The 22,626-nt window shown below is 37.8% G+C and overlaps 1 protein-coding gene across 3 annotated transcripts in view; it reads left to right on the forward strand.

Moving 5' to 3' along the window:
* The first annotated feature begins 219 nt into the window (after window positions 1-219).
* HIPK1 (homeodomain interacting protein kinase 1) overlaps window positions 220-22,626 on the forward strand; it is a 58,906-nt gene continuing 36,499 nt past the window's right edge. The window contains exons 1-3 of one of the 3 annotated variants that reach the window (XM_079135179.1): window positions 220-397; window positions 10,565-11,642; window positions 20,321-20,444. In XM_079135179.1, the coding sequence (XP_078991305.1) occupies window positions 10,567-11,642; window positions 20,321-20,444 (1,200 nt within the window). In that variant the 5' untranslated portion in view covers window positions 220-397; window positions 10,565-10,566. Of the gene's footprint in view, window positions 398-589; window positions 772-10,564; window positions 11,643-20,320; window positions 20,445-22,626 lie in introns of those variants that run through there. The other 2 variants (XM_079135177.1, XM_079135178.1) reach the window with 2 other exon arrangements.

Consider the following 22,626-nt stretch of genomic DNA (forward strand, 5'->3'; position numbering starts at 1 on the left):
GTCATGGCGCCAGGCGGGTGGATGGTTCCGGCGAGGCGGGGCTGGCCGGATAGGGGCGGTCGCTCGGGGCTCCGCTCGTCGGGTCTGGCGACAACGGCGGCTGCGGAGTGAGGGGCCCGGCTGTGGCCCGGCGGCAGGAGGCCGAGGCGGGAGCGCGCAGGGCAGAGGCGGCGGCGGCGGCGGCGGCGGGAAGGGGCCGGGTGGAGGAGCGGGCGGGAGGCTGGAGAGGCTCCCCCCGCGGGACGGGCGCGGGGACGGCTCCGGGGGGCGGGGGCCGGGGCCCGAGCCGGCTCGCGCGGGGGATATGATGACCCGGCGGCGGGGCCCCAGATCTCGTCTCCTCCGCCGCCTCCTCACGGCAGCCCCTACTCGCGGCTGAGAACCAGACACACCGGCGGTGAGTCAGGCCGGGCGAGAGGGGGCCTTGGTGGGGAGCGACCTCTCATCCGCGCCCCGAGGCGGGGCCCGGCCGGCCACGGGCTCTGCTTGGGCGCCCGGCCTGCTGGGGGCGCCTCCCTCAATCGCCCCCGCCCGGCACCGGGCGCCGAGTCCTGCGGCCCGGCCGCTCGCGGACACGGAATGGGATTGCGTTCGCGGGAAAGTAGGCAGGCTACGAGCTTGTTGGCGGGGCAACTCCCCCTGCCTCCTGCCACTTCTCTTCTGGGCGTGTTGTTGTCCTCAAGTGACAGGGGGACGCCTTGCATCTCCTTGCTGGGCTGGTTCCCCCCCACCCCCTTCCGGCTGTTGTGGCAGGTTCCCAGTGTGTGACTTGTGCGTGTGTATTTCACAGCTCTGCTTATCGCGGTGGTTAGGGGTTATTTGTGCTTTTGGGGACCAGGAAGCGGTTTCTGGAGAGTACGGTGGTGGGGTGGGTGTGGGAGCTTTTCTGTCCTCTCCGCTTATGTTCAGTAATCGTTACGTTTGTAATTTGTAACGATGGTGGAGACTACATGGGACCAGCCCTCTTGATGTGTGTCTATGCAAGGCAGCTCTAGAGGTCTGGCTCATAGAAAAACTTTTGCTGCCTGCCTGTCGCCACTTTCAAATCTTTGTTTAAAAAAAAAAAAAAAAAGAAAGAAAACAACTAAAACTCTTGGGTAAAGCCCACACTATTCACAGGTTTGTGGGGAAGAGTCCCTTTTTTGTGCCTAGCAACGCAGACCTAAGGCTCGGTCTCCAGGAGCGCTGGTTTAACCTCCAGTTTGTTGTGGTGACGAACCTTGAGCAATGGCCTGTGTTTATACTGGGCGCGCGTTCCTTCCTGTTTGGGGAGGGGGCTGAAAAGGGAAGGGAAAGAAAAAAATCCCAAGCTCCAATAAGTCCTTTTTCTACTTAACCAATTCAGTTTTAGATAGACTGATTTTAAGGTAGACCTAGCTGTTCTTTCGTTTCGGTTAATAACACTGAGAATTCTCAGTAATTGCATCAAAATGTTAGTTTTACCTACGGACTTTTCTGCCTCAATCTGTCCTTTATCTTAATTTGTTTCTTAGTAACTCTGATGGAAACAGCAGCGTGGCTTCCTGCTTCAGATGAAGTGGGGCTAAATTAAGTGGCTGATGTCCTCAGCGAAACCTACAATTTTGCTCTTGTTTGTGTAAAGCTATTTTTAATTCCTGGCCTCTAAGATATTGTGTGTGTGTGTGTGTGTGTGTGTGTGTGTGTGTGTGTAAGATTATAGAGAATGCAAATCATTACCAGCTTTTTTCATATGGAGCCTAAAGCTTTCTGTAAAACATTACAACGTCTACTGACAAGTCATTTTACCTAATCATTGTTACTCAGCTGGTGATTTTGGATCTTTGCATGCAATTTATCTCAGGGTTTTATGTTATAATACTGGGTAAGATGAAGGATATCATTGACTTTAAGATACTGTTTTTGGCTTGAAGGATATTTTAGTGAAGTACTTGTGGTTGAAACTGGAGGCTGCCAAGGCAGTAAAGCATCTGAGGAGTGAAATGGTGAATGAGATCTTATAAATATTCTGGCTCTGGTTGATAAGTAGGTCTTTTGCTGGTTTTATCTTCATAAACAGTTTTCCATCTCTGGACATTGTAGTTTTGTGGATGTTAGAATATGTTGACTAGTAATAACATTTTAAACCAAACCAGAACTTTCTCCTAAAAAAAAAAAAAAGATAATGTCCAAGCTCACAATTCTCTGGAAAATAGAATTCTTTCATTCTTTGTTTTTGTTTTTACAAGCACAGCCCCATCAGTGGTTTGTTGGTAGAAATCAGTGAGCCAAACCTGCTTTTTGAACTACTCACACTTAGAACTCTTGCAGCTTGTTAATGTACTATAATTTGAAGTAATTTTGTAAACATAACTGCATGATTTTTCATCTGCCCTTTTGTTTTCATTTTCATTTTCATGACTGTGTAATAGCAATCTGTTTTTAAAAATCTTTTTCCTCTTCAGTTTCTTCCCTTATATTTCATGTCCTTGTGAACACAAGTCATCAAGATTGTTTTGCTTGAACTACCACTTCAACAATCACTGATTTGCTTTGTGGTTCCATCTATTTATTTATTTTAAAGGAGGCAAGGTCTTGCTCTGTTGACAAGCTGACCTCAAACTCCTGGCCACAGTGATCCTCCTGCTTCGGCCTCCCCAAGTATCTGGGATTGCAGGCGTGTGCCACCATGCCTGGCTTGGTTCCCTTTTGATGTTGTCCCTAATCTTCCTTTCAGTTGTTGAAATCCAGCTCATGTGCCTAATGTATTTCTCATAATTTGGCACTTAAAAAATTTTAAAAATTCCTTCTATATTTTCTTTATTTTCTTTTGTGTGTGTGTATGTCTTATCAACTCAGCAACATTCCAAGGTTATTGAAGGTAGAGAAACTTGGTTTTATTTCTTTTGGATACTTTAAGGGCACCTGGTACAGTGCTTTCCCAGCATGCTTAATGAAAAAGAATCAGAAGACCTGAATTCTTTGCCAGCATTGCTCCTCATTAGCTTTGTGTAAAACTTTTTTGGCCTTTTTGAATCTTCTTTTTTCCATCTTGGAATTAGAGGATTTTAGAACAGATCTTTTAAGGTCCTTTTTAGCTATGAAAGTCCTGTACTTTTTTTTGCCAGTGTCTTCTGTTCTAATCAAACACACTTTACTCTATAAAATCTTTCAACTTTTTTTCTTTTTAAATTTTTAAACTTTTTTGGTACTGGAAATTGAACCCAGGGATACTTTACCACTGAGCCACGTCTCCAGTGCCCCACCTTGTACCTTTTAAAATTTTGAGACAGGGTCTTGCTAAGTTGCTTGGGGCCTCACTGAGTTGCTGAGGCTGGAATTAAAATTGTGATCCTCCTGCCTCAGCCTCCCAAATCACTGGAATTATAGGCATGCACAGTGGTGCTTGGCTCTTTATTTTTATTTTATTTTTGAGACAGGGTCTCTAAATTGCTGAGACCGTCCTTGAACTTGTGATCCTCCTTCCTTAGCTTCCCACGATACTGGGATTACATGTGTGTGCCTTACATGTGTCCTATCATTTTTCTACATTGGCGTACTGGCAAAAGTCATCTCATACCCCCACCCCCCGCATCCCCCCCAAGTACTGGCAATTGAACCTTGGGATACTCTACCTCTCAGCTACATCCCTAACCCTTTTTATTTTTTATTTTGAGACAGGATCTGCCTACTTTGCCCAGGCTGACCTAGAACTTGCAATCCTCTTGCCTTAGCCTCCTGAGTAGCTGGGATTACAGGCCACTGGGCCTGGCCTCATTCTTCCTCCTCCCATCTGCCAAACATGGTTACCTGTTTTCCTTCCACCTGTGCTGGCTGATCCCAACAGGGCCTCTTAGCGTTATGTATGTTTCATATTGATCTCTGCTTTGCTGATTTGACCTTTTCTTATGCTGGAAACCTCTCAAGTTTTTTTATTCTTAACTATATAGATCTTGTAGACTATTTTGTACACATACTAAAATATTACCTTCTTATTACCACAAGGACCTATTTTTGTTTAGTTGCTATAGATTTGTCATTACAAATGAATCTAAGTGAACTATTGAAATTTAGGGAAAAAAATGTCCTGCCTAGAAAGCAGTTTACCTAAACATTAAAAATTGATTTAAATAGCCGAAGTTACATAGAATTGTAGACTCTGCTGGCAACTACCACCACCTTTTCCCACACCCTATTTTTTGCAATACCAGTTGGGGAACTGGCTTGTCATACAGTTGCATATGAAGAAAGTAAGTACTAGAGGAAAAGGGGTGGGGAACTTTGATTCAAATAGTGTTTGTAGGATTTCCAGATTATTTTTTTTCTTCAATATTACTGTATTTAGAACACTAATGCATATATTGTCTTGCAGACAAGAGATTAACTTCTATCTTATCATTTATTTCTTTTTCTCTTTTTTTTGTACTGGGCATTGAACCCAGGGCACTTCACCACTGAGCCACATCCCCAGCTCTTATTATTATTATTATTTTTTTTTTAATTTTGAGACAGGGTCTTGCTGTGTTGCATAGGGCCTCACTAAAATAATGATGCTAGCCTGGAACTTGCAACCCTCCTGCCGCAGCCTCCTGAGTCACTGGGATTTCAGGTGTGCACCACCATGCCCAACTTTATCATATATTTAATGTAGTTAGAATGACTTCTGAGATCTTCTTACATTATATATGGAGAAGTAATGTGATCAATTTTATAGTCATTTATTCTAGCCAATATTTGGCATATTCTGTATAGTAACCACTGTGAGAGATGCTGGTGATATTTAAAAAAAAAAAAAGAAAAAAGAAAAAGGGGAAACAACTATGACATGCCACTGCTCTGCTATTGAAGATTGTCCTTATAGAACTTTCAGTTTATATGGGAAGTCAGGTTTTGAGTAAATAATTACAAATGATCATACTTAAGATATAGATTGGCCTATGAGTTATTATCTGGTCTGGTCCCTGACTGCCTCAGTGGGTCCTGTTTCTACTATTTTCTCCATTGTTCAGTTCCATTTACACTTATCTCCTCTTCAAATAGGCCATGGATATGTCTTGTCTTTGCATTGCCTGTTCTTTTTCTCCTTCTTGTCATTTAAGTCTCAGCTTAAGTGCTTCTACCACACAAGGCCTTTCCTAACCACTATCTCTATCACATCATTGTTTTGTTTTCCTCATAGCACTTTATCACTAGCTGTTGTTTTCTTGGAGTTGTATGTGTGTCTGTCTTTCCCCAGTAGACTGTAACCTCTAGAAGATAAGGGATCTTGTCCATTTTGAATACCACTCTTATCTCTTGTGTCTAGAACAGTCCCTGGTAGACAGTAGGTCCTCAATAAATTTGTTTAAGAAATAAATAAAATAGGTAAGTGTATGTGTGGTAAGTGTAAAGAAGTGGTAGAGGGTGCTTTGGAGACTTTACCAGAAAACTAAACTAATATGAAGTGACCCTGGGGAAGGCTTTTCTGAGTGTGTCAGCCTAAGACTGTCTAAAAGTAATCAAGCTGAAGGAAAGAAAATAGTTTCTCTTTCATAAAGCTTGAAGCAAGCGTTTTAAGTCAAAGTGATTGTTCCAGGTTGGCAATCAGCTCAGCTCTACATATTATTCAGGGATATATGCTCCTTCCATCTTGTTGCTCTGTCTTTCCTTGGATGTTGTTTCTTGGTGGAATCTGGGTCTCCATGGGTTCTGCTGGTAGGTGGGGAACTATATGAAAAGTCACCCATTTATCACTTCCCATTGGAGAAAAGGACTGGTAAATATAATCCATCTGGGGATGAAGAGGAGAGTAGATTTTGATTAAACAGCTTCTGCCATACTACAGACGTGAACTTTAAGTGGAGACTGGAAGGATAAATAGAATTTAGGAAAAGGCTCGGAGGGGGAAATAAAGCTCACAAAGGGAACATTATGTATGAAGGAAGTAGGACAGGAGAAAGCAAGGCCTTTTCTAGGTATCAGAGAAACAGTACAACTGGAAGAGAGAGTGCCTGGGAAAAAGAGTGGATGAAACAAGGCTACACAAGTATTCATGGACCAAATCATGCAAGACCTGGTAGCACAAATTAGAGCTTTTGAACTTTATCCTAAGGCTAAATGCATATCTCCCACGGATATGCATTTTCTCCCAGGTGTTCCTTTTTAAAAACTTGGGTGAAGAATAAATCAGAGACCGGAGCTTAGAAAGGAGACTTGAGGGTACAATTAAGGAGAGACCAATTGGGTTGTTTAAAAGTAGTCCAGAATTGTGCAGTAGGAGTGGAGAAAACTGAGCGAAGTAGAGGGATATTTAGGTGGTCTGGTGAAAGAATTTTCTTCCCAAATGTGTTGTTTTTTTTTGTGTTTTACAAAACACATTCTTTTATTTGCCTTATGATAAGACTGTATTATCAGAGTGTGTGCTGGAGAATACACACATCTGTGTACATGTCAGCCAAGGACAAGTGCTAGAGGAAGAAATCAGTATATAGTACTGATTTTATGTTATGTAGGTCACTGATTATTAAATTGTGTCAAAGAGACAACGATGATACTGAGCAAAAGCAGCAGGAATTTGTTATAGGTATTTTGGGGAAAAGATGAAAGTTAATGAGGATTAAGGACAAAACCTTGAAAAATTATTAACTTGGTTGTTATGCCCAACCATTTCATTCAGGGTTATTTGAATTCTTATCAGTTTGCCAATAGTACTTTTAAGTACACCCAGTAAATGATGTTAAATAGATGTGACCATGCCAGGAATGGGGAAGCTGTTAATTTGACTATTTTGGAAAGCTGTGTATTCTAGAGTGACTCAATTTTATTTTTAGTATAAGTACAAGTACCCATAGTACTATCAGTTCTAGTTTGGGATTAATGCATTGGGCAAATTTGTCATCATATTGAGATGGTTAAGTCCTTGGAGTGTAAGGTTTTAAATGAAAAGATTTCATTCATTGCTGGAGTCAAGAGGTACATTTTCAGGAAATCAGAAATGACATAATTTATTGGGAGTACTTATGTGAGTTGAAAATATTTGTAATTTGCTTAACAGAGTTGTGTACATAGTAAAATTTCCACAGATTTTAATTCTGCTCCACATTTTTGTTTGGGAGGTCTTTGCCTAGGAAGAGAATTGCCTTTCTGTTTGGAAAGACATATCATGGAACATGTATCTTTATCCTGAGTCTACAAATTGCTGTCTTAACCTTAATTTCAGAGTGGAATATAAATAAGACTGTTGATTTTTCTAGGCCACTTTGATTCTGTGTTTTCTTCTCACCTTGTGTTAGCTGAGGTCAGAATGAGTGTCAGCCACATTTTTAGAGTCCTGATGGTGAGATGTGGACTGACTTTCACATAGCACACCCTTGCTGAGGGAAGACCAGTGAAATTCTGGGTTGTTCTTTTCCCTTGGGTGGATTGCATTTGTCTTTCTGAATAAGAATTCTGTTCATTTGTATAGAAAAATGTCCTGGAACTTGTGTTTCTTCAGTGTTCAGTATGAAGATTCCAAGTAATCAATCTCTTTTATTTTGTTTATTGGATAAAAAGTTAGCAGCAACAGTTACCATAGTAACTGGTAAATGTGATATTTTCAAAGAATATCTAGTTATGAACATTTTTTAAAAAAGTAATATTTTATGAGTTCTTTTCAGTGTTGTATTATAGTACTGAAAATACAATATTGCTATATAATTATGACCCCTATTCCTAGACAGTTTTGCTGCAAAGTGCAAATTTTGTATTCAGATTCTTCACTAAATACTTCTAGTGACATGAAAGTTATTTTCATGTTTTTTGATACATTGTTAAAATTAGCAGCTCAAAGATATGGAAAACAAATATTAGAAGATTTGCTTCCTTGTTCATTTTAATTCAATTTTCTGATGACAAGTATTTCCACATACATTTTAATTAAATTAATTAATTTATTTATTCATTGAAATGGAAATTCAAGCCAGGGTGCTTTACCCCAGCCCTTTTTATTATTTATTTATTTATTTATTTATTTTTTGCAGTGCTGGGGATTGAACCCAGGGCCTTATGCTTGCAAGGCAAGCATTCTACCAACTGCGCTATATCCCCAGCCCTTTATTTTTTATTTTGATACAGGGTCTCACTAAGTTGCTTAGGGCCTTGCTCAGTTGCTGGGTCTGGCTTTGAACTTGCCATACTTCTGCTTCAGCCTTCAAGTTGCTGGAATCACAGATGTGTAGTCCTGCGCCTGGCTTTCATATATTTTCATACATAAATTATGTAAAGGAACTACTTGGTTTCAGACTTTTATTTGGCATTATGTCAATGATGATGTAGGTAGAACAGGATGATTTGTATATTTGTAGTTCTGTAGTGAAAGTGCACTGACCTTAGCTTTTAATTTATGCTTTTTTTTCTCTTCAATGTTCATATAAATTATGGAAACCCTTACTTAAAGTAAATCCAACTCACATTTTAGAAATTGAAGATTGAAGTTATCTTTTTTTTCCAGGTGACTAGTCTAGTGCAGATGGTACTTAATTGTAGTCAGTCACAAAGAAATGTACACAGTACCATTTGATGTTCTGTAATATTCTTTGTCATGTTTGCTTCCTTTTTAGTTGTCTGTGTATATTGTAAAAAATATGCTCTATGTATTGGAGTGGGGACTTCTTCCATATGTTAAGAACCAGGTATATAAAAGGAAGGTGATTTAAAGAAAACAGAAACCAGTCCCAACATAAGCATTTGAAAATAACTGCAGTTTAATGTGATTGGTAGGAAGTTATAGAGGACATGAGGTTGATAGGCAGGAGTTGGGTCTTTCAAAATAACAAATTAAGTGTTAATAGTCTATGATAAACTCTGGTGATTGATACAAGTGAAGAACAAAACAGACAGTAACTGTCCTCATGGAATTTGTACTGTGACTGGGCATATGGCCTTAAATAAACACTTAAAGTTATAAGGAAAGAACAGAGTGCTATGGGAATGCATGATGGTGGTGGGGATGATTGTAGGGAGTGTGTGTTTGTGACAAAGGTGTCAGAGAACCGCCAGGGGTGTGGTGACCTCATACCTATAATCTTAGTGACTCAGGAGACTGAAGCAGGAGTACTGCAAGATCAAGGCCAACATGGGCAACTTATTGAGACACTGTCTCAAAATAAAAAGGGCTGGGGTTGGAGCTCAGAGATAGTGTACCCCTGGGTTCAATCCCCAGTACTGTAGGGTGGTGGTGGGGTGTCAGGGAATAGTAGTCCTAGCAGAAAGTCTTCAACACATTAGAGGGCCTGGAGTTCAGAGACTGTGGAATAGTTTTGCAGGAACTAAAGAAAGGATGGCTAGAGTGGAAAAATCAAAGTGGATCAATGTTGGAAGACCGCAAGCAAATTTTGGAGAGCTGGTCAAGGCAGGTAGAGATTTAGAACTTTTTGCCCAAAGAAATGAAAACTGTGGGGAGGGGAGAAGGGTGGTCAACTTATCTGATTTGCATTGTTTAAATGCAAAGATCCTGAGGGCGTTTAAGTCAATTAATTTGGGGACTTTTGGCAGTTTGAACTAGATCAGTGCCAATAAGAGTAGAGAAAAATGACTGATTTGAAATATACTTAGGAGAGAGATTGATAAGATTTAGATTAGATGTGGAGGAGAGGAAGAGGAATGAGACAGGATGATAATAATTAAATATGTGCCAGGCACTACCGCTTTACATGTATTAAGTCATGTAATTCTCAGAATTATCATGAGGTAGCTACTGTTATTACTGTTTTATGCATTAGGATACCTAAGCTCATTGCCGCCCTGATTTTTTGCTTGTGGCATTGGAGTATGCTGTTTAATCTCATAATTGAGATAGAGAACTGGGAATAGGGTAGAGGCTCATAAGTTTAATTTTGTACATGTTGAATTTCAGGTGTTTGTAAAATAAATTGCAGTGTTAAGTGGGCATTTGGATATTATGGATTGGAGTTTAAGAGAAGTCTGGATTAGAAATAGAGATATTAGAGCCTTTTGCAGATGACTAATCCTGGCTAGTACTTATTGAAAAGGGTAAAGTGTGGAGCAAAAGAAGGGGTGTTAAAATAGAGCTTCAAGGTCTCTGATGGTCAGATGGTTGAGGAGGGAGCAGATAAATATGAAATGGATTTTATGCTATGTCAGATGTTATTAGGGTTTTTCTGAAAAAAACAAAACAAACAATAACAACAAAAAAAAATTAGCCTTAGTCCTTGGGCTTATTGTGTTTGAGGTATCTATGGGATACTCAGGACAGCTGACCTGTTCTCTTTTCCTCTCCCTGTACTTTTCTCAGATTAATTGTCCTCATTTAATTAAAAGATGTTGTCTAACCTTTCCATGAACCTGATTACTTCTGTTCAGTTATCAGTGTTCCTTTTCAAATGTAGTAGATAGAACTGAACACTGTTGTTTTTTTTTTTTTTTAAACACTCTTTTGTGTATGACCTGCACAGAGTTAAAGCCTTCACTTTGTCCAGTACATTGTGGACACTATTTCTGTGAATATAGGTTAATTAGCTTTTGAAGGGGGAACATTATTACATCATGTTTCTTTTATCAACTTAAGTGTTTTCATATATGCTGTTGCTAAGACTTGTGGTCTGATTCTTCCTTTCTCTCCATGTAGGTATGGCATCACAGCTGCAGGTGTTTTCCCCCCCATCAGTGTCGTCGAGTGCCTTCTGCAGTGCGAAGAAACTGAAAATAGAGCCCTCTGGCTGGGATGTTTCAGGACAGAGCAGCAACGACAAATATTATACCCACAGTAAAACCCTCCCAGCCACACAAGGGCAAGCCAACTCCTCTCACCAGGTAGCAAATTTCAATATTCCTGCTTACGACCAGGGTCTCCTCCTCCCAGCTCCTGCAGTGGAGCATATTGTTGTAACAGCAGCTGATAGCTCTGGCAGTGCAGCTACGTCAACCTTCCAAAACAGCCAGACCCTGACTCACAGAAGCAACGTTTCTTTGCTTGAGCCATATCAAAAATGTGGATTGAAAAGAAAAAGTGAGGAAGTTGACAGCAACGGTAGTGTGCAGATCATAGAAGAACATCCCCCTCTCATGCTGCAAAACAGGACTGTGGTGGGTGCTGCTGCCACAACCACCACTGTGACCACAAAGAGTAGCAGTTCTAGCGGAGAAGGGGATTATCAGCTGGTCCAGCATGAAATCCTTTGCTCTATGACCAATAGCTATGAAGTCTTGGAGTTCCTAGGCCGGGGGACATTTGGACAGGTGGCTAAGTGCTGGAAGCGGAGCACCAAGGAAATTGTGGCTATTAAAATCTTAAAAAACCACCCCTCCTATGCCAGACAAGGACAGATTGAAGTGAGCATCCTTTCTCGCCTAAGCAGTGAAAATGCAGATGAGTATAATTTTGTCCGTTCTTATGAGTGCTTTCAGCATAAGAATCATACCTGCCTTGTGTTTGAGATGTTGGAGCAGAACTTATATGATTTTCTGAAGCAGAACAAGTTTAGCCCACTGCCACTCAAGTACATCAGACCAATCTTGCAGCAAGTGGCCACAGCCTTGATGAAGCTCAAGAGTCTTGGTCTGATTCATGCTGACCTTAAGCCTGAAAACATAATGCTTGTCGATCCAGTTCGCCAACCCTACCGAGTGAAGGTCATTGACTTTGGTTCTGCTAGTCACGTTTCCAAAGCTGTGTGTTCAACCTACCTACAGTCACGTTACTACAGGCAAGTGGAAAATATTGAAAATCGTATGTGAGGCTAGAGAACTGTCCTTATATTTAACATTTATTACATAAGACTTTTAACTGAATGGTAGAAATAGGATGTGTTTTAACTCATTACATATGTATGTGGCATTCTTGTATGTAACATTATCTTCTTTCTGAAATTTTAATTAACATTAGAAAAATTAACTCAGTCTGATTTAGAAGGTTACTAGCTGAATTATACTAATATCTGGTTATTTCTTTACTACCATTATACTTCATTTTCCTATTTTAAGGTGTCTTTAAGTATATACTTACTTATTTGTAATGAATTTGGGCATATGCTGCTATTTTTTCCAAGTTCATATCTTGGCAGATAAAATGCCTTGGGAATAACTCCAGGTTTAACTATAGCAGCATTTTATTCTTTTACATTTCTTTCTTCTGTAACAGTGAGAATTAGATTAGATATTGTTATGGTCTCTTCCTGTTGTAACATTCTCTATAATACTTTGAACTTATTTGGTTATCCTAGAATAGCCTTGGCATAAGTTACTTACACTTTAGTGATTTTTTATTTCTTGATTAATAACTGCAATGTAGCTACCCTTTTAATGTATAGTAATTATTGGGACAGTACTTAAATGCTGATATACACACACACACACACACATATATCTATATGTATAATTTTATCTATACCATAACTCATAACCAAGGCTCTTTTTAAACGTGCTGTTGTTTCTTAGTACCACCTTTAGTTACTTTAATTTTAAGGAATCTGATAGTTTAATAGTCATGTCAATACATGACTATTAATACATGTGTCAAATACAGATCGTGTAAGCATTTAATCAAGAAATGAAATGAGGGCTGGGAATATAGCTCAGTTGGTAGAGTGCTTGCCTTGCAAGCACAAGGTCCTGGGTTCAATCCTCAGCACTGCAAAAAAAAAAAAAAGAAAGAAAGAAATGAAATGGGCAGTGGTATACCACTTGTCTAGAATGAATGAGGCCCTGGATTTGATTTTCATCACCACCAAAAAAAAAAAAAAAAAAAAAGAGGAAGAAAGAAGTGAAACAATTCAAATAATCACAAAAAATAGATAACAAAAATATTTTAGTCCATACAAAGACTCAGAAAAAATTGCCATCTACACAATTTTTTTAAATTGTAAAATCTATATGACATATGTACCATTTTTACTATTTTGTATTGTACATGAGATAAACAGCTTATAAGGAGGGAAGATTTATTTTTGTCTCTTGGTTGCAGAGGTTTCAGTTTTAGGTTGCTTTGTCTGGTCACTTTGCCAGTGCTAAGGCAGAACATCATGGTGAGGAACACAGTGATAGAGCTTAATTGTTCACCTCATGTTAATTGGGAAACAGAGAGAGGGTGAGGGAGAAAGGAAAGGATTCATGTTCCATTATCCCTCCAAGGTTAGGCTCCCAGTGAACTTCCTTCCACTAGGCTGTGTTTCTTAAAGGTCCTACCATCTCCCAGTAGTGCCATCACCAGAGGATAAAACCTTGAGCCTTTGATGAACAGTTAAGATCCAAATCATAACAGATACTGTTCACTGGTATTAAGTACATTCACAGTGTTGTGTTATCATCACCACTGTCTGTTAAATACATTACAGTGCTTTGTAAAAAAAGAAAGAAATGAAACCATCAACTCTGTTTGTCACCCAAAATAAACTCTGTAACCAATAAGTAGTAGCTTCTGTTCTCCTCTTCTTCCTATCCCCAGTAACCTCTATTTGATTTTGTCTCTTAATTTGCCATTCTAGACACTGCATATAAATAGAATCATACAATATTTGTTCTTTTGTGTCTCATGTATTCCACTTAGCACTAAGCATAATGTTTTTGAGGTTAATTCATGCTGTAGGATAACTATTCCTTTTTATGGCTAAATGATATTCCATTGTATGTATATACCACATTTTGTTTATCCATTCATTTGTTGATAGACTCTTGGGTTGTTACCACCTTTTGACTGTTGTGAGTAATGCTGCTGTGAACATTTCTGTATAAGTCTATTAAGTTCATTTTTTCAGTTATTTTAGCTTGGAGTGAAATTGATGGGTCATATGGTAATTCTATGTTTAACTTTCTGAGGTGCCACTAAACTGTTTCCCACATCTTAATGACATCTTTTGTTTTGTTTTGTTTTGGGGATTGAACTCAGGGGGACTCACCCATTGAGCCACATCCCCAGCCCTTTTTTGTATTTTATATATTTAGAGACAGGATCTCACTGAGTTGCTTAGTGCCTTGCTAAGTTGCTGGGCTAGCTTTGAACTCGTGATCCTCCTGCTTCAGCCTCCCGAGCCAGTGGGATTACAGGTGTGTGCAACTGTGCCCAGTGACATTATCTTTTAATCCATACTTACTTATTTTTATCTTTTTATAGTTTTAAAAAACCATGCCGTTTTTTACTTGAGACAAAATAAGAAAAGCCCTTTGGGGGCTGGGGAGATAGCTCAGTCGGTAGAGTGCTTGCCTTGTAAGCACAAGGCCCTGGGTTCGATCCCCAGCACCCCAAAAAAAAAAAGTCCTTTGGTTTTTGTTTCATACTGCCATAAGGCAGCCTTGGCTAATTTTGAGATTTTCACTTTCACTTATTTATTTATGCCATAAGAGTTTTAGATGCCAGCTACTGTTGCTTTTAATACTCTCCTTCGATCAATTCCTCCACTATGTGTATTGTGAACATACAGTACAACTATACAAAACACTCTGTAGGAGGTAAGAGGGTGATCACAGCTGAAGGATGAGGGTTTATCAGCTTTCAAAATCTTTATTCAGTGCCTGCAGGTGTTCTTTAACTACTTGGTGCCTTGTCAAAGATAGGTAACAGCAATTTTTTTTTGTTTTTGCGGTGGTAGGGGTGGAACTCAGGTCCTTGTGCGTGCTAGACCAGTGCTCTTCCACTGAGCTACTTCCCAGCATAACAGCAGTTTTTAAATGGGTAAAGGGAGAGCAAAGAGAATTATTTTTTTCATGAAATCATTTTTGATAGAATTTTCACTTAAAGGCTATACGAGATTTGAAGGTATAAGAAATTTGTTTAGTTTTCTGTAATGTGCAGTTCATTTAAATAATTTTCAGTGTTAGGTTTCTGATCTTAAACCTTTTCTTATTCTTTTGATTTAAGCTGTCCTTTGAGATTAACAATGTTTCCTATATGTCTCATGCATTTTGGTTGTTGATATAATTTTAAGTTGAGCTATGTTTAGCTCTTAAAAAATAAAGTTCATTCTATTTATTACTGTGTAATTACTGTGTATTTTGAAGTTCAGCATCCATGACTTATCTGTGTTTAGGATTTAACATGTGCATTGTGTTGTTTCATAGTAATATTTGATAATAGCAGCTCAAGCATTTCTTCTTTACCACTGGTTGTATCCTTTGTAGGCAGTGGTTCTCTTAAGTTTCTTTCCTATTGCTTTGTTGCCATTATAGAATCTGTTAAGTCCTGGCCTTCTTTTCTTTCAGAAAACTTCTGTGAAATCCTTTTGGCTGGCAAATCATTCTGGCTCCAAACCTAGCCTTCTTTGTTACTCTCCTTTTTAGATTACGTTGTTTTGTCTTGCTAATAAATACCAAAAGGTTTTCATTTGGTAGAAACTTGCCATAGACCTATCTCTATTGGCCATGGGCATGTCTAAGTGATTCTGGCAGTAGAAGTGATATACTTTATTCTCTGACCTACTGTAAGTGTACAATGTGAACATCCAAGAGAAGTTGCCATCTTTTGGGGTTGGGTTTTAGGGAAAAAGGTTTGCCATACTTAAAAGCTCAATGCTTTTCCATTCTTATTTATTTATTTATTTGTGGTATTGGGATTGAACCCAGGGCCACTCTACCACTGAGCTATACCACCAACCCTTTTTAAAATTTTATTTTGAACAGTGTCTCAATAAGTGCTGAGATTGGTCATGAACTTGTGCTCCTCCTGCCTCAGCCTCCTGAGTCGCTGGGATTTGAGATGTGTGCCACCGTGCTCAGCATAATGCTTTTCCATTCTGAAAAAACTAACCAGCCTTTAGTTCAAGCTAAGATCACTCTTACTTAGGGAAGGATAAAATGTAGAGAAGAAAAGTCTAGCTTAAAGTTTAGACAACAACCATGTAATTTCCTCTGACAGTGAAACTACAGTTTCAACTAAGCCATGGATTCAGGAAGTTAGACTTACTGTAACATTTCTGATCTGGCAAGTGAGTAGATTTGATACACCTGAAATGGGAAAAGAGAAACAAGAATATTCATGAAAATGATCAGAAAATGATTTGTGCTTTTAAGCCATCCCAACCTGGGCTTGATCTGGGTGCCAGTGAAATAAAACTTTATGATCTTGGAGGAACTTTTCAATTCAAAGAAGTTTAAAGTTAGGAATCCAAAAGGCAGTAGTAATTAAAGCCTGTTTAGTATTTGTTTTTGAGGATGGGATGTATTTTCAAAGAAGAGACTACTTTGTCCAAAGCACAGTTAATGCCATTTTCCTACTGAAGTGAATACAGTCACGTTTTTTGTTTTTTGCTTTCTCTTTTCTGTGCTTGAGTAATCTTTTTAATTGCCCAGTTGTTAGAATGTTAGAATTGGAAAGGGACCTAGAAGAGTCATTATCTAATTCAGCTTTCTTATACAGATGATGTAGAACCAGGGTTTTAGTATCCATAGATACTGTGTGTGTGTGTGTGTTGTTGGGGATCAAACCTAGGGCCTCATTAATGCTAAGCTGTCAATGATGATATACCTGGTCCCTCCATAGACTGTATTTTCTTTTTTTTTTTTTTTTTTTTTTTTTTTTGTGGTCCTGGGGATTGAACCCAGGGCCTTGTGATTGCAAGGCAAACACTCTACCAACTCAGCTATATCCCCAGCCCACATAGACTGTATTTTGAAGGAATGAAAAAGAATGGAGGCCAAGAGAAAAGATGTAATGAAAATATTTCCAAGAATTATAATCTAAATTCATAGTTTAAAACATTCAGTTCTTGTCTTCTTAAAGGTAAACCTTTAATGATGCTTTACTGTTCAGCAAAGAAGAAAATAACTTCAGTCTTCTTGCTTCCCAGAGTTAGATCAGTCGAACATTTTAGGCCCGGATGATGAAAAGCCCTTGGACTGAGAATCTTTATTTTATATTTATGTTATAGATAGATAGCTAGATTTTTTTTTTTTTTTTTTTTTTTTTTTTTTTTTTTTTTTATAATTGGCTGTTTGTAAGGGAATAGGTGCTGTTTTGAGTGAGTTTTTGCTGAAAATCCTTAGCTGCTTTTGTCACTCCAGAAGCAGGATGAGACCAAATGAAAAAACTGATTCCAGCCAGTTTTCAGTTTTTTGTTTTTTAAATGGGGTTTGGGACTGGAATTTTCCCTAATTTCCTTGAAACTTTAAGCTTTACAGTATTACTAGTTATCAAATTATTATGTGCTACCTTTTTAAAGAAGTTATTGAGTGGCCTGGTCATTCTCTTGTGACCTATCTTTTGGACTTTAAAATGTCTTCTCGGTATGATGGGAATGGCAAAATCAATCTCCTACTCTCCAGTTGATGCTTTGGAAGTTCTAAGCCCAGTTTTTATTTTGGCACAAAGCCATTTGCACTCTCCTTGCCAGCTATTTTTGGCACTGTCATAAACTTGAAAATTAATGATTCTGCTCACTGACAGTAGAAAATTCTGTTCTTTTTCAATTTTAGAAAAGCTTTTGTATTGGTTCTGGATACTCTTACTCTCTGCTTTATTAATGCTCCAACTTTACGTGGTCTTAAAAACATGCCATAATGCTGGGAATTTAATGGGTCTTGGAAATTCCATCAGTAATACATGGTTCTAGCTACTTGCAAAAGGAACAATATATATATATATATTTTTTTTCTTTCTTTTTTTTTTGCAGTACTACAGATTGAACACAGAGTCTCATGCATGCTAGGCAAATGCTCTACCACCACTGAGCTTACATCCCTAGCTCTTTTTTTTTTTTTTTTTTGGACACAGGTACTTGCCAAGTTGCCCAGGCTGATCTCAAGCTTGTGATCCTTCTGCTTCAAGCTCCCAAGTAGCTGGGATTACAGATGTGTACCATCATGCCTGGCAGAAATATCTCTTTAAGAGTAATTTCTTTGGTGAAGAAAACTATACTTCATATTCAAATACTACAAAATCTGGTGATATTACTGGTTCTACCCTTAGCTATCAAGTGGTATATGTCTGAACAGACCTAAGTATTATGCTATTTCAGGATAAAGATCAGGAAAGCTTTTAAACCCTACAGAGACCCCCTCCCCCAGTCTACCCTATTTTAGCTTCTTATATATAATTAGTCGTAAAGAATATTCTTCGGGGAAGTATCTTTACTTTATACCTTCTTTGCCTAAATACCACCTCCTCCAACACACATATGCACACACACAATGCAACAACAGGCATATGTTACTTGAAACTAAAGTTTTGGAAACCTAGGCAGTTCATGAGAATACACGACTAGTTGGATGGTTCTTCACGGAGAGATTTGCTTTTCCATTTGGATCTGGAGTGTCCTTACAGATCCAAATTCTGTGATGTTTTAAGAAGGAAAAGAAATCATTAGAGAAGAAGATATAGTGTTTAAGAGTTCAGATTCTGGATCCAAACAGTGAGCCCCTTTGTTTAGTAGTTGTGTAGCCTCAGGTAAATTATTTAACCTATCAATTTATTCATTTGTCAAATGGAGATAATATGCTGTTACACAGAATCTTAAGATACCATTGATTACAAGATACAACATTTTTTATATAGTACCATTAAGAAAGTAAAAGCACTTCCATTAAACTATTGGCGAGACTCTTCTTAATTTCAAAGATGTTAAAATATGAAAAATGTAACTTAGAGTTGGTGACGCACAATAATGCCTTTTTTTTTAGGATTTATTGTAAAAATCAAGTGATTTAACATTTATAAAGAACTTAGAACAATTCATAGCACATAGTAAGCGCTATATATGTCATTGATTATTGGAGTAGTAGTATCTATTAGTATTCCTTCCCACTCCTGCATCTTGTGTTTTTTTTTTTTTTTTTTTTTTTTTTGGTACTTGGGACTCAAACCCAAGGCATTGTGTCTGCTACCACTCAACTATAACCCCAGCGCCTACCATTCCTTTTTTTTTTTTTTTAATATATATTTTTTAGTTGTAGGTGGACACAATACCTTTATTTTATTTTTGTGTAGTGCTGAGGATCAAACCGTGGGTTTCACGAGTGCTAGGCGAGTGCTCTACCACTGAGCCACAACTCCAGTCAACCATTCCTGCTTTGAAACTACTTTTTTCTCTTAATTTTAGTCAGAGAAATACCCGTGTACCACCATACCAAGTAGATTTATGTATATGGGTATGTGTGTAACTTTTATTCATTGAAATATAGGATGATGTATTAATTTTGGAGCCAGACAGACTGCTGAGATTCAAATCCTTGCTGTGCTATTTACTAACTGTTATTTTGGGCAAATTACTTAATCTTTCTTTGCTTTAGTTTCCTCTACAAATGGGAACAACAGTTTTTAGATATGTTCATATATATACAAAATTTTTAGTTTATGAATTACTTTATTCTTCTCTTTAAGGTTCCCTATGGTTATGCTTCTTATGTGAGTGTTAGTAGAAATGAATATTTCTAAGAGCACAAAAGAGTTCCAAGTTTTAAAATAATGATAATATAATAATAGTTATTATTATATATAACACCTAGTGCTTGCCATATGCCAGACATTGGTCCAAGAACTTGATTATATTAATTTTTTAAAATGTCACAGAAACACTGTGTGATAGATACTCCTAATTATCTTCACTTTATAGATGAGGAATCTGAGGCACAGAGAGATTAAATATTGTGCTTACCATAGCTATTAAAATAATGGAGCTAGGTTTCAGACCCTGACAGTTTGGCTCTAGAGTGTACTGACGCCCACCATGTCTTTTCAGAAAGCATTTTTGTCACAAAGGTGTATTTATTGACCAGGATGTTTAATTGTTTTTTTTTTTTTAAATAATTAAAAGGGTTTTATCATTTTTAAAAAATGCTCTTTTTGATTGCAACATTCAGAAAGCTCTCAAAATTGAAAGCCTTTCTTAAGTTGGTATAAATTCATTTATTGGCAAGACCTAACTGAAACTATCGTAGGGCTATTTAAAGTCTTTATTTAGCCGAGCACAGTGACACAGGCCTGTAATCCCAGTGGCTCAGGGGGCCGAGGCAAGAGGATGGTGAATTCAAAGCCAGCCTCATCAACTCAGCAAGGCCCTAGCAATTTGGAGAGACCCCATCTCAAAATAAAAAATAAAAAGGGCTTGGGATGTGAAGTAGTGGTTAAGTATTCCTGGGTTCAGTCCCTGGTACTAAAAATAAATAAATAAATAAATAAAAATAAAGTGTTTAGCCAGCTTTATATGCCTGTTCATGATTTTGTTGCAGAAATATTAATGTGTTTGATTATGGGGCACTGCCCTGCCCATTGGGATTATTGTGTAATACGTGATTTATGTCCTGTATTATCTTTCTAAAATTCAAAAAATTCTGAATTCTAAATTGACTGTTTTTAGTTTCACTAAATAAATGAATCTTTAGCTAAAACAAGATTTAATCAACATAGTTAATATCTCCCATTAATGTTTATTTTTTTATCTAATATTTTTGTTTTGGCTAGAGCCCCTGAAATTATTCTCGGATTACCATTTTGTGAAGCTATTGACATGTGGTCACTGGGCTGTGTAATAGCTGAACTGTTCCTGGGATGGCCTCTTTATCCTGGTGCTTCAGAATATGATCAGGTAAGAATGTTTATTTGGATAGAAATAAAAATAACAAATACAAGTTTGACTCTTGAGTAACATGGGTTTGAATTGCATGGACTTTTGTTTTTTGAGATTGGGAATAATTTGAAAAAACTCACTGACCCACCATGTAGCCTAGAAATATTGAAAAAAATTAAGAAAAATTAGGTATGTCATGGATGCATAAAATACATGTAGGTAATAGTCTGTTAGCATTTATTACCATAAAATGTGTACACATTATAAAAAATTAATATTTATCAAAACTTATACAAATAAACTATACATGATGCCATTCACAGTTAAGAGAAATATAAACATAGTGAAGAAGTATTAAATCATAACTGCAAGAACTTCACTATAGTACATACTGTACTACTATAATAATTTCTTAGCCTCCTCCTGTTGCAGTTGTGGTGAGCTCAAGTGTAGTTAAGTGTCTGCTTAAAATGCTAAGTGATGGTAATCATCTCCACTCTAACACTCCCATAAACTGCATGTAGCAGGAAAAACTGATATCTTGTGGTTCTTGCATATTTTTCACCATATGTAATATGTATAACATAAAAAAATGTGTTAATCTAACATTTTTAATTGGTAAGACTTCTGGTCAATAGCAGGCTTATTAATTTGGGGGAGTTAAAAGTTACATGTGGATTTTCAGCCATGGGGTTGAACATCAGGGTGCTACCCCTTGAGCCCTGGCATTGTTCAAGGATCAGTCAACTTATAGTTACTAGTGAAATAGATTCCAGAGGAAGAGAGGTACTTCAGGTACTGGGAAAAGAGGAATCCAATTATTACTAAAAAGTTTTTTAAGAGATAGTAGAATTTTCTCTACTTTCCTTCTAGTATTTATCTATACCTTCTTTCATGGCCTAATGTTATATTTTCAACTCTACAATAAACAAAAAGGATTATATTTTATATCATTTAAGAGTGGTACTTTTTATATCTATTATGGTTTATTAGAGACTTAGCTTAACTACTGTGTCTTGTGAGTTAAGATATAAAAGTAAGGATGAAGAACTGGAGTTTTAAGAATGAACTTTGACTTACTCAGAGGTATCTTTATTTCTTTTTATACATGTTTGACACATACTGAAATAAGTACTGTCTTCAGACTGGCATACCTTAGGTGCCAGAAGTGATGACAGATTGTTTTTCTGTAAAATAGAATTTATGGGAGGAATCTACTGAGTTGTAACGTATTATAATATTGGATCTCTGTGTTAAAATAGACAAGCTTTAGGAGAAGGTAGGTTACAATTTTTCAAGGAATTGGTCCATTGAAAGGAAAAGTTTTACCAAATTGTGAATTGTTATGTTCTTTAAAAAAAAAAAAAAATCATTCTAAAGCTGGGCACAGTGGTACAAGCCTATAATCCCAGTGACTTAGGAGGCTGATGCAGGAGAATCATGAGTTCAAGCCAGCCTTGGTGACTTAGTGAGACACTGTCTAAAAAAATATGTGTGTGTGTGTGTGTGTGTGTGTGTAAAGGGCTAGGGATCTGGCTCAGTGGTTCAATTGAACCAGATGGCCCCTGGTTCAATCCCCAGTACCACCCCACCTCAAAAAAGAGAGAGAAAGGAGAGAGAGAGAGGAAGAGAAATATTTTACCCTCTATTCTGGAAGCTCCTTCTGATTCTATCTGGCACGTAATAGATGTACAAGTTTTTTTGTTTTTTGTTTTTCGTTTTCCAAGAAATAAATGGTTATCTGGAATGATTAGAAGGAAAAAATAGCAAAGCAGTGTTTTCTCCTATTTGGTCTAGGATTTTCTCTCCTCAGTCTGAGTAGATGTAGTATTTACTAACTTCCAAAAATTTGACATTTTTGTACTTGACTTAGTGAAATATAGAAAAAGAGTTGTTATGTTTTTGTTGCATAAGTTTTTAATCTTTCTTTTCTTTACCTCATGAGAAACAATGTGGTTTGCTTATTTAAAAAAAAAAAATCCAAGAGAATTGTGAGAGAGAGTCAATAATGCAAAACCACAGTGTTGGTTGAACCAAGCTGTTCATTCTTACTCCTTGGGTGTCAGCCCTTTTTGAGAATCTAATGAAAGCTGTGGATGTTTTTAGAAAATATACAAACTATTTTTTTGTGTACAACTTCAGCTGGTTTATGGACCAACCCTGCTCTGAGCTATTAAGGGCATTCCTCAACCATTTTGTG

This window comes from Sciurus vulgaris (assembly GCF_902686455.1).
Source record: "Sciurus vulgaris genome assembly, chromosome: 1".
Lineage (NCBI taxonomy): Eukaryota > Metazoa > Chordata > Mammalia > Rodentia > Sciuridae > Sciurus > Sciurus vulgaris.